Here is a 12,173-nt window from a genome sequence, read left to right as displayed (position 1 = left end):
AATCACACAAGATTACAAATACTTAGATAAACAAGTCTTAGATTTTCTTTCCTCACAATTAAAGTTTCTTGAATCCTTATTTCACTCTAATATCTAGTTTCTAAATGGTGAAGCAATTATCTAGTTTCATATCCTTCATTAAACAATTTGTTGAAATACCTCTTCCATTTATCTTTTATATCTTTTTCCTTAACTAAAACTTTGCCTTCTTCCAATTATCTTGTTCTCTCTCATATTTTCTAATAATATGAGAGAGAGTTGGGATAACACCTATAATAGAAAATATGATAGAAACTAGACAAATGTGGGTTTGGGTATGTAAAGAAAAGACATATAAATTTTGTAGTAAGAAGAGTAAATCAGATATAGAGGAGTCAGATCACTAAAGATAATGGTAGATCTAAAATAACTATAATGAAAGATCTTAAGATAAATGAGTTGAAAAAAAATATAATTTTTGATAGATCATTGTAACGTCGTTTGATTCAGGTAGTCGATCCTATAAATTATCATAAGATGGATATACAATAATCTTATCTTAAAAATGATCCAACCACTAGACTATTTGAAGAAAAAAAGTAAGACTTCCATGTCCGTCAAAAGAAAGTGAGACATCCATGAAGTTTATCAATAAATCAAATAATGGATGGAAGGTCAGCATTTTGAGGATTGGGTTTCCAAGAGAGAATTTTGAGAAATAGTAGATTGGAAAAATAAAATCCTTTATTAAAAGAATAAAAACAAATACCACCTCCCCCAATTACTCTCTACCAATCTGTACTTTCTCCTGGAGTATGTACTTTCTCCTAATTTTAATAAAAAAAAAAAGGTTATTCAAATAAAAGTTCACAACTCGTAAGCATAAAAAATTGGGTTAAATATGTTTTTGGTCCCTATAAACATGTCAACTTTTCGTTTTAGTCCCTCTAAAATTTTCCTTCAATTTTTAGTCCCTATAAAATTTTCAATCTTCACTTTAGGTCCCTCTTTTAAAGTAAACTCATATGTAGAATTAATATTTTTTAATAAAATTTTTCAGAAAAATTCAAAATATTATAAGAATCACTCCAAAAAAATTTTAGAATTTTTTAACAAAACATGAATTTAATATGAATTTTTATATTTTTTACGGTTAAAAATTCATATTTAATTTGTGTTTTGTTAAAAAATTCTAATTTTTTTCAGGAAATTGTTTTAGAATATTTTACATATTTCTGCACAATTTCATTAAAAAATACATAAATTAAGTTGAAAATAGGGACCAAAAGTAGTGATTGAAAATTTTATAGGGACCAAAAGTTGAAGGAAAATTTTAGAGGGACTAAAACGAAAAGTTGACATATTTATAGGGACCAAAAACATATTTAACCCTAAAAAATTACTACCATTAAATTAAAAAAAGCATAAAATTATATTCCTCTTGTCCAAACTAATATTTGGAATTTAATACACCAAGTTGCAAGAAATAGACCAATAAGAGACCAAGAGTACCCTCTCTCAAAAAAAAAAAAAAAAGAGACCAAGAGTACCCACTGCCCTATCACTTCAAGGTCACACTCCCCCAGACAAATAGAAACAAGAATCCCCCAACAGCCATACAAAATAGAATAGAATATGGCAACCCATTTTATCTTTCTCAATCTAATAATCCATCCAAACATGTACACCAAAAACCACCAATTAATTCGGCTAATCACCTACATAACCTAACATTATCTTCTTCCTTTTTTCCAAATTCTTAATCATATTAACCATAATCATTCTCATGATTCATGTATCATATTATCCTCTCTAGTCCCTCCCTAGTCCTCCTACTTATATTATATTATCCTCTCTACTTAATTAATTTATTGGTTTTCTATTTTTTTTTCTTGGGTATATTTCCAACTTTAACCTCAATTTACAAACCAAGTCAACCAAGAAAAAACTTGACCAAACTAAATTTTCAAGCAACACTGATAATGCTATCCCCACCCCCACCATTATACTTCCCTGCAGCCATGGTTTTAAAAGGCGATGATGAAGCCGATGACGACGAATGGCTGCTACTTTCCGGTGAATGATCTTCCGATGGAACCGAAGGTTGCAGCTTCAATGACAATGGGAAAGGCTCGATGGAAGAAGAAGAAGCAGCTTTGTCTTTCAAGTTCAGATTAGCCATCTTAGAAGAAGGAGGCAGCATTGGTGTTGGCCTAATTGGCTTGGCCACTCTTTCAGCACTCATTACCGGCAATGTTACCGGACCAAGACCCATCGGAAAAGGTGTCCCAGGGATGCCGCCATAATGTGAAGATGGATATGCGGCGGGGGTTGGTGGTGGCAGTGGCGCCACTGTTTCTTGCTGAAATTGATCATCTTCCATTATAGTTGAAGGTTCCATCACCTAAAATAAATAATCCAAGGCAAAATTACATTAATGATAATTTTAATAACGACAGTACAATCTCTTGATAATTTTAATAAAACAGTACAATCTCTTTATCATAATAATTGTCACGTTCGCAAAAATATATGTCCGGAGATAATATATTTGGGACGGAGGGAGTAAAATACAAGTACAAAAAGTCACCATGAGCTTATGTTAATTGATAGGAAGAATGAATCCTCTTATAGTAAAACGAAATAGTTAAAAAAACATATGTAATTGTTATTTTTTACTCATGTCACATTATTATTTGTGTTGAAAATATATTAGACATGTTTATAAATTCAGTTGATAAATCGTCAATAAATTTTGTGATTAAATCGTCGTCAAGAAATTTTAAATCACAGTCAAACATATATGCAATTTTAAATTTAATTATAACTAATATCAAAAGATAAAAAATTAATATATCATGATTACAATTGGTTCATAATATAAAAATATTCTACATTAATAATATATAATTAAATCTAATATCTATATAATAAAATAATTTTTTTTGACAAGATATAATAAAATAAATTATGATTATATCTATGTATAAAAATTACATTATTATTAATTATTTATCATGATCATCATTAATATTTATATAATAAAATAAATGAGCATTATATATTTGTATAAAAATTACATTATTATTAAATTATTTATCATCATCATCATTATTACTTTGAAAAGTAAAATTATACGAAATATATTTAAGGAAATTAGTTTTTTCATTTTTGACTAGACTAATAAAATCAAATTATTAGAAAAGGAAATTGTTAAAAATATAAAAGGAAATTATTAAAAAAGATTAAAACAAAGAACAAATATTACCGTATCGGTGGTAATATCAAAGAGACTGGATCTCCGGCGACGGCGGTTCTGGTTATGACGGCGGAGGAAATACTTCTGAGCATGACTTGCAACCTGAGTTGGTGTCCTAGTTTTCACAAAGTTTCTAGAAATTCCTCTCCAATCACCTTTACCAACCTGTTGCAAGCCCAACAAGAACAACTTGTGTTCTTCCTCTGTCCAAGGAACACCTTCACCAACCAAAACAAAAAACATTAATATACATAAGCAAAAATATATCAAACAAAAGTTGATGTATCTAGTTTAAATACTGACCTCGTTTGCGTTCTCTGGATCGACCAGAGGCGTGAATGATGTCATCGGATACATAACCGGCATCCGCAGGGTTGGAATCTTGTGGAGGTGGTTGTTCATATTGAGAAAGGTTGGTCATGCTAGCACTTTTTCTGAAAGGATTGTTATTGGTGGTGGTGGTGGTGTTGGGGTGGTTGTTGCCTCCGGTGAGTCGAACACCAAAAATCATGATGCTTTTTTCTTCTCCACCACCGTGGTTGCATGTTCTCGAGTTGTGGCCGTTGTTGCCGCACTGTGAGCACGTGCGAGACAAAGACATCTTCTTCGCTTTCTTACTCACTCAACAAAAAATAATAATGCTGAAATCAATCCATGTAAGGAACATAATCTAGAGAGAGACTATATATTTATATATGATGTGAAAAAAAGAGAGAAGGGTGGACGTGTGTTTCTCTCTCTAGTTTTTCATCTTAGAGAGATATATAGAGAGAGATGATTTGCGAGATTTGGGTGATAGGAAGATTTTATTTTATCTTTGGCAAATATAAGACACGGTTTTGTTATGTTTTGATAGGCTTTTTAAATTGAGATTTGGATTTGACCAAAAAAACTAAAAACTGGAAAGCAGTTACTTACCTCTTAAGCGTCTAGTTTTGATCAACGGTCAAGATCGTATAACTGCGTTAAAACTTATGAATAATTGGGATCGTCTGATCTATGTTTATAGTCGATATCTAATGAATCTATTTTTTTTTTTTATTTTGACCCTTGTGGCATAAGTTAAGAATTTAAAGATAGAATTATTATTATTATTATTTTGACAAAGAATTATTATTATTTTAAATTGTCTGTTCAATATTGTAAAAAAAAAAACGAGGAAAATATTTTAAAAGTTTGATTTATCCTTTTAATACAAAATTTATTTCTTAATTTTATTTTTGATTTCTTAACTCGTGTCCTTTAAAAGTAAGTTAGTATGACCTAATAAAAAGTTCATTTCGACCCTTGATATTGACCACGCCCGCCTACAAGCCAATTAGCCTAACAATCGAAGTCTTCCCTTTCTAAAGAATTTAAAACAAAAATTACTTATGATATTAGGCAAACATTTCATCAATGAAATAATATGCAAAAGAACAAATTAGTAGGGTTCTCACTCAAAACTTACTCTAATGATAAACCATATATAAAAGAAAACAACTCTAATGACATATCCACTAAATGTTTGTTTTGGGACCAAATTAAAAAAGTGTTGGACCCACTCTATTTTAACAAATAAAAATTCAAATTTATTATTTCTGTTGGTGAGGATAATTTTTGGTAGAGAATTAATGTGACCAACGTGAATGACAGAAGCTATATGTATTTTGTAGGTTAACTTGGGTGTTGTCGTGGTATAGATGATAGTGATATGGCATAAGATGAGACTCATATATGCCGTGGGGAAGGAAAGATAGTTTGTATAGGCATTTGAAATCATATATAGAGACAAAAACAGATAAATTATTGTCTTGATGGATAGTGTTGTGTTTGATGGTATTGGTAATGTTTGGTTGGAGGATAATGTCCACAAATTAGGACCGTCCTCTTTTGTGTGTCATATATGTTGCTTCAGTTAACACGAGACTAAAATGTGTGTCCAAATTTTGTTGAGGGATTCTTGCTGTATGTCCAAATTTTGTTTAGCATTTAATGTCAAACAATATTTATGGAATGAAATTCAAAATTGGAAAATCTAATATCCGTTCATTGGAAACGCGTAGTATTAATCTAATCTCTTATTTGACTTTCTTTTTTAAACAAAGAGTCTCTTAATTGACTGAAGCAATTTTTTTTATAAATGTCATCATAAAAATATACGCGCTCCATCTCAAAATATCTATCGCATTTGACAACCTTCGTCAGCTTAACTCGATTGATAAAAAAAAAAAAACATTGTTCTATATACCTTAATACACATGGGTTAGGGTTAGAACCATAAACTCCCCACTAATTCACTTTAAGAGAGGATTTTTTTAGTTATTAGGCTATTTGATAAAAAGAAATTGAAAAACAAGTAATTAAAGTTGCATTGACTACAATGTTAGACAAAAAGAAAAAGAAATTAATTCTTATAAAGGTGACAACATTTTTTAGACAATTTTTATTTACAAATTTGATAATTATTATGAGACAGAGAGCGTAGTGTATTAAAAAAATACACTATTTCCAATATTGATCAATATCAGAAGAAAAGAGTATTTATTAAAAAAATGTTAAATATAAATAATTATTTTGATATCATAAAAAATAAGTAGATTTTCAAAAGCACTATAGAGAAATTTGTTTCAAGTAAATAAAAGAGTCATGAGTTAATTTTTTTTTGTGTCTTTTCAAAAATATATACTACTCTTTGCATTTACTCTCTTTAATTATTTTTGTTTTTAATATTTGCAACTATGGAGACAAAAAATTTAGATTAGTTGAGTCTCGGAGGTTCACTAGGATCAAAACGAACGTCAAGGTTTCAAGTTTGATGATTGGATCCACGTCCTTGGCAGATATGAGTGTAACTCGTTACCAACTGAACCCTACATGTTTATTGTTTTAGTTCTTGAAACATTTTTTTATGTCAAAATTAATATTTAATTTCCTACAGTATACTGCTCGGATCTTGATTATAAGTAAAAAAAATAACTCAAACAATAAATAGATCTAAGTGATAAGAGATTTAGATCCTATAAACAAGTTGTCAAGAGTACGATCATAGACTCTTGTAGGAGAAAATTTCTTGACGGAGACTTTTTTTTTTGTGGTGGCCGGGATTCGAACCCCGGACCTTGCATATATTATGTATTGTCCATACCAACTGAGTTAAGTTCACGAGGACCTTGACGGAGACTAATCACTAATAAACGATGGTGCAAACATAAAAAAAAAATAGTAAAAATAACAGATTTTACATTTACTAAGAAATTTGGTTAAATGTAATATTAATTATTTTGATCTCATAAGTGTATTCTCAAAAGAGTCATTGATGGGAATTAATTCCATGAATATAAAAAAAGTCATTGAAAAATAAAACTTACATTAACCGAAGGGTATTTAAGGATAGACATTATTAAATAGAGTAAAATTTAATTATATTTTTTATATTCGAGATTTAAAACATTTTTTTAGAAAGATAAAATAATAAATAACTTTTGAAATTCGTACACACAAGTAAAATAGTCGGGGTTTAAACTTCAATCAAATTATCTGATCTAACAATTTTAACATTTTGATTTTGACTCGTTTAGCTAAGATCATTTGTGGATGTAAGCATTTGTTTTAATCCCTTAAACTCAAATATTGACTACCTAAGGACAAAAGTAAATATTATACACATATCACATGTACTAATCGAACAATATTTATCACTTGATAAAAGAAAAAATATATTGAACAATATTTTAGGAATGACAGTAAACCGTAATGATTATTTGAATTTCTCTACTAAAGAGAGTTCTAAAAATGTTGTTCATCATGTGATTCAGCTAACTATGAATCATATGGTCCAATTAAGGAATCTTTATTTATAATTTTTTTTAATAAAAATATCTATTAAGGACTTAATGACGTCAATGATAATACATTAATAAGGGTTTCAATGAAAAATATTTAAATATGTCTTACTAACTCTACATCATTATACAAAAGTAATTTATTTATTAAAATATTACTTCTTTTGAAAATTGGACCAACTTGTACATATTTTATTACTTCTTTTCAACGTAGGACTCATTAGTTGATCAGGAGAGTGAATCCTTATATAGTTGTCCGACACCTAATAAGTACCTATCTTTTCTTTCTCCAATGGGGTCCTTAAGAGGGAGAAGTCCTTGTTAAGTAAAGGAACCCCCATTGAAGATACTCTAACAAGCAACTATATAAGGACTCTCTCTCTCGTGAGCAACTAACATGTCCCACATTTAAAAGAAGTAATAAAATATGTACAAGTTGGTTATACTTTCAAAAGAATTAATATTTTATGAGTTAATTTATAATTTAATAAATAAATTAATTTTGTATAATGATGTAAAGTTAATGTGGTCTATTTAAGTACCTTTTACTGGAGTCTCTATTAGTGTATTGTCATTGGAGTCATTGAGTCCTTAATATAATTTTATTAAAAATATATAAATAAACAATGTGTGCATGTGGGGTCACTTAAAGAGTTCTTATTAATGTACTATCATACCCTTGCTAATGTTTTATTTATAATTTGAAACATCTACCGCTGTTGTATATAGGTTTAATTTAATGACTGCAAAGATTTTTTTACAAAAGTTTAATGACTACAAAGATGTTAGGTACTTTTTTGAATAAGATGTGAGGGTCTCCATTGTTGTAAATTACATCATGATATTGAATCAATGGCTTTGTAGCAGTTACAGATAATCCAAATTAATCAAATAGGGTTTAGCATCAAGATCATAAGGCATATCATAATAGAATTCTATTTCTATGCATATACTTCATACTTAATTATATCATGATTATAAAAAGACCATATATTAGTTATTGTAAAATGTAAAATATTAAAATAAGAAGAATTATATCTACGATTGCTATTAAATAAATGATAAAATTATGGTATTGATATTGATTTTTTTTTTACTCAGTATCAATGATATTGATTAATACATTTTTTGAATTTGCGATATTGTTAATTCATAAAAAAAAATTGTTTTTAGAATAATGCATGAGTATATATGTTTAGTAGAAAGACAGTTCTAATTAAGAGGCTTATTGGTAGGTGTGGAATGTGGTTAGGATATGAGTACTGCAGCTAGCTTGGATATGAAATTGACCTCTTCTCAAAACTATGAGTAGGGAAACAAAAGCCTCACAATATATATATATATATATATATATATATATATATATATATATATATATATATATATATATATATATATATATATATATCATAAAAGGCTAAACTTACATGATTAATAAACTTAAAATATCTGAGATGCATTGATCCTTGATGTTGAAAGTTGTCACTATGCCGGTCATAAAATTGGTGGGAAATGTCAGCGTGTGAATGGAAAGTATATAGCTTATTTTAAAACTAAATAATTGAATATTTAATCCACATGTTAATGCAAGCAAATGATACTTTATATTAAAAAAGAAAAAAGAAGGTGATGGTGGAGAATGAAGGTGTATATGAACCGTGAATTGAGCATATTCGATACTTTGAAAAAGATTTGGTTGTCTTCGTACGTTATAAATATTAGCATTTTGCGTTTTGTTAAAATCATCCAAAGTTGTGGGTATGGTCTTATTCTTATACTTGAATAATTTGATAATTGATAAGCAAACATGGACCCCACAAATCACCTACATAGCTTTTTTATGTGGTTGTGGTAGTGACTCGTTCATGATAGTGGCTTTGTACAATATGGTTGGCACTTGGCACCTTTTTTTACGAGAGATAGTTAGCTTTAACTAGTTTTCAACTTTGATAAGGTTATCAATGGCGTTGAAAGTTGAGTGGTTTGATGGTGTGATTCAGCGACAAAAGGACATAAAGTCATCTAAAATGGACACGTTAAATGGGTGATTCAAATCAAGGAATTAGTTACTTTAGTCCCTGAATGTGAAAAGATTAGTCACTTTAGTCCATGAACGGAGAGAAATTGCAAAACAGTCCTTGAAGGTAGACCCTGTTAGTCAATTTCAGGGACTAAAGTGACTAACGAAGTTTACATTCAGAGACTAAATTGACTAACGGAGTCTGCATTCGAGGACTAAATTAACTAACAAAGACTACATTTATGGACGATTTTGTAATTTATCTAAATTCAGAGACTAAAATAACGACTTATTTTCTATTCCGGGATTAAAGTGACTAATCTACCAATCAAAATATTACTATAACTTACCAAATAGTATAATAACTTAGTGGCATAAGAGGCTAACATTTTGGGCATAGGTGGTATTAAGGTCCAACCTACAATTTGAGCCTTAATTAATAAAATAAATGAAAAGTTTAATCCTATCCGTGAAAATGATTTGTCTAAAGAAAATAGTTAAGAAATAATCTTATAAAAAAAAAAATCAGACTTCAGATAAAAAACATTGAATTATTTATTTAATGTCTAAATGCTCATAGAAAATAATTCATATGATCATTTCTAAATGCAAAGTCATTTACCAATATTGTATTTACATCAATATATTCTATCATATATTTCTCAATATAAAATGGCTAGATCATTTGATTTTTCTTGTGACACTGACGATTTCAAGTAGTTCTTGAATATTAGTGATATGCTCAACATTATTCTCATATTCTTTAAGGTTATCACATAAATGATTTCAATCATTCACTCTATCGTTTGCTAAAAGAATCTTGTCGCTACTAGTTTGAAAAGTGAACAATTTACAACAAAAACAATATATTTTATCCACCTGATGTAAACCAACCACTTTCTTTCAAAAGTCTCTCAATTACTCAACTTTTTGAAAAAAAATAAGAATATGAAAAATGACTAGAAAGTTTGTCCGTAGGAAACGTGAGATTCAATTCTCTAATAAACCATTTTCAATTAAAATATTTATGGTGGTTTTAACACTCGTTCTTTTTCCTCTTCCTTTTTTCACTACCACATGCATGTTTTCATGGCAACATTATAGGATAAAATAATGAAACAAAACGAATAGAATATTAGATGATGAACAGTGCTCGTCGTTAAAGCTGCCACTAAAATCCTTTTTCTTCTTCCTTAATAAGTTGTTGCTGCAACTTTGTCTTTCACTCTTGTGCCTCTCTATTTTGTTATATGCTCATACAATGTTGTTGTTGCAAATTAGGGATTTGAACTCCCTTTCTATTTTGTTAAACCTAAGTGCTGTTACTTTTTTTGGCTTCATGGACCCCCTAGTTATTTATTTTATTACGGGGCACAAATTTTAACTTATTTTTTAGGCCTAGGATGGTCGCCTCTTCGTCATGTTTCAGATACGGCCTTGGTTTCAAAGAGTCTTATATTGGATGAAATAATGTTAAAATATAAATTCATATAGTCTGGTGTCCCTTACATTTCAAATTGATTTCCTAAGAGTTGAGTTATGTCCGATATAAACTTTTAAAATATGAACATAATATTAATTAATCAAGCAATAAGAAATAAACAAAAACATAATTATTAAGCAAAAGTATCTGAAATTATAAAATCTACATACCTAAAAAAATTGAAAATACTTCAATTTTTATATATTATAATTGCGCTCTATCGGTTTTCAAATTTTAGAAATGGTGTATGATTGTTTTTTCTTTTAAGAAGCCATCATGTTCTGAATTGTCCAAATGTTTATACTTGATAGTCCTACATCGGATATAAGGTTAATTTCAAGCCCAGATATGGTTAAGCTCAAGAAAATTGCTTTTTTGACATCAAAAGTTTCCTAAAAACACATGTAAATGACGAAATTACCCCCAACGGTAGTTAACTACCGCTGGGAAAACCGACAACAGTTAAATACCGCCGCTAAATTCCTTTCTTCACATACTAGCCTGTACTCAGGAACCTCAACATATTAGTAATAAAAAAACGGAAACCAATGTGTTGTAGTTGTTGTGTTTTAAACCAAGTAAAGCATAAACATATTCTTCTTCCCGTGGTTCTTTCTCAGTTCATCCAAGCTAGAAAAACATAAACATATTATTAAACAAAGTAGTTTTCTCCAAAAATTAAAATCTGGGTTCTTCTTTTCTTCTAAGCATGTAAAGTTTCCTAAGCAGATCCATCTTTTTCCTCTTCTTCTGGACTGAAAAATTAAGTTGAACGCAGATCCATCTTTGAGTTTTGAGTTTCGATCCATTTTGAATTTCTTTTGGGTTCTTCCTCTTCTTCTTTTATTAACTAGATAATTTGTTTTACAAAACCAAATTAAATAATAAAAAGAAAATTGATGTTGAGTTATTTATAATCTTTGTTTTTTAGGTTTATGAAGAAAAGACTTTCGTTGGTTAAGAAAACTGTTGTAGTGTTCTTCATGATTCTCTAGCTTATCTTTTTAAAGAATTCAGCGGTAGTTAACTACCACTGGGGCCAGCGATAGTTAAATGTTGTCGGTTTTTCCAGCGGTAGTTAACTACCGTTGGGGGTAATTTCGTCATTTACACGTGTTATTAGGAAACTTTTGATGTCAAAAAAGCAACTTTCTAAGATCAAATATGGTCAAGCCCAAATATGCTCAATTCCGAGCACAACATGCAAACAAATAAAATTAGAATCCTTTAAAAGGCACCTCATTGGTCGACATCAAATGGTTTGATGTTGTAACGTTCCAACCTCTCCTAACGAACAACGTCGAAACCATTGATGGGTGCCAAATGTAATTGTTTCCCCATCAATATTCCAATGGCTCAGCACCTCGTTGATAAAAGACATAATTCGAGTGCTTGCAGGTATCCCCCCACCTCCACCCCCTCCCATCGAACTCGCTTCAACATCGTCGCTTCTTATTGGGCACCATTCTTCTGATCAAATCAGATCAGTGATTCCATTTGTGGAAAACTAGTTTTCCTAGTCTTTTCTTGCAAAAGATCAGAACTTCAATAAATCCAAAAAAAAAAAAATGGCAAGGCTAACAACGAGCGAAACCACCAAAAAAGTGT

At 29.8% G+C, this 12,173-nt stretch overlaps 1 protein-coding gene across 1 annotated transcript; it reads right to left on the bottom strand.

Moving 5' to 3' along the window:
- Window positions 1-1,392: 1,392 nt before the first annotated feature.
- LOC146921270 (myb-like transcription factor family protein) lies at window positions 1,393-4,035 on the bottom strand. The gene is made up of 3 exons (XM_085714694.1): window positions 3,542-4,035; window positions 3,248-3,456; window positions 1,393-2,383 (listed from the first exon to the last, which is right to left on the bottom strand). Exons 1-3 carry the CDS (start codon window positions 3,837-3,839, stop codon window positions 1,946-1,948), a joined length of 945 nt encoding a protein of 314 aa, XP_085570820.1. The 5' UTR covers window positions 3,840-4,035; the 3' UTR covers window positions 1,393-1,945.
- Window positions 4,036-12,173: the final 8,138 nt, after the last annotated feature.

Source organism: Medicago sativa, chromosome 5 (assembly GCF_051527215.1).
Source record: "Medicago sativa cultivar Bolivia chromosome 5, Bolivia_mono, whole genome shotgun sequence".
Classification (NCBI taxonomy): domain Eukaryota; kingdom Viridiplantae; phylum Streptophyta; class Magnoliopsida; order Fabales; family Fabaceae; genus Medicago; species Medicago sativa.
Note: the sequence above shows the minus strand (reverse complement) of the source record. Positions and strands in the feature narration are given on the sequence as shown.

Excerpts from the sequence above, each read along its gene's own strand:
- LOC146921270 (XM_085714694.1), bottom strand. The coding sequence starts at position 3,839 with ATGTCTTTGTCTCGCACGTGCTCACAGTGCGGCAACAACGGCCACAAC. Across the intron at positions 3,457-3,541 it reads ATCCAGAGAACGCAAACGAG|GTGTTCCTTGGACAGAGGAA; the intron begins GTCAGTATTTAA and ends TGGTTGGTGAAG. Across the intron at positions 2,384-3,247 it reads TTGATATTACCACCGATACG|GTGATGGAACCTTCAACTAT; the intron begins GTAATATTTGTT and ends TATTTATTTTAG.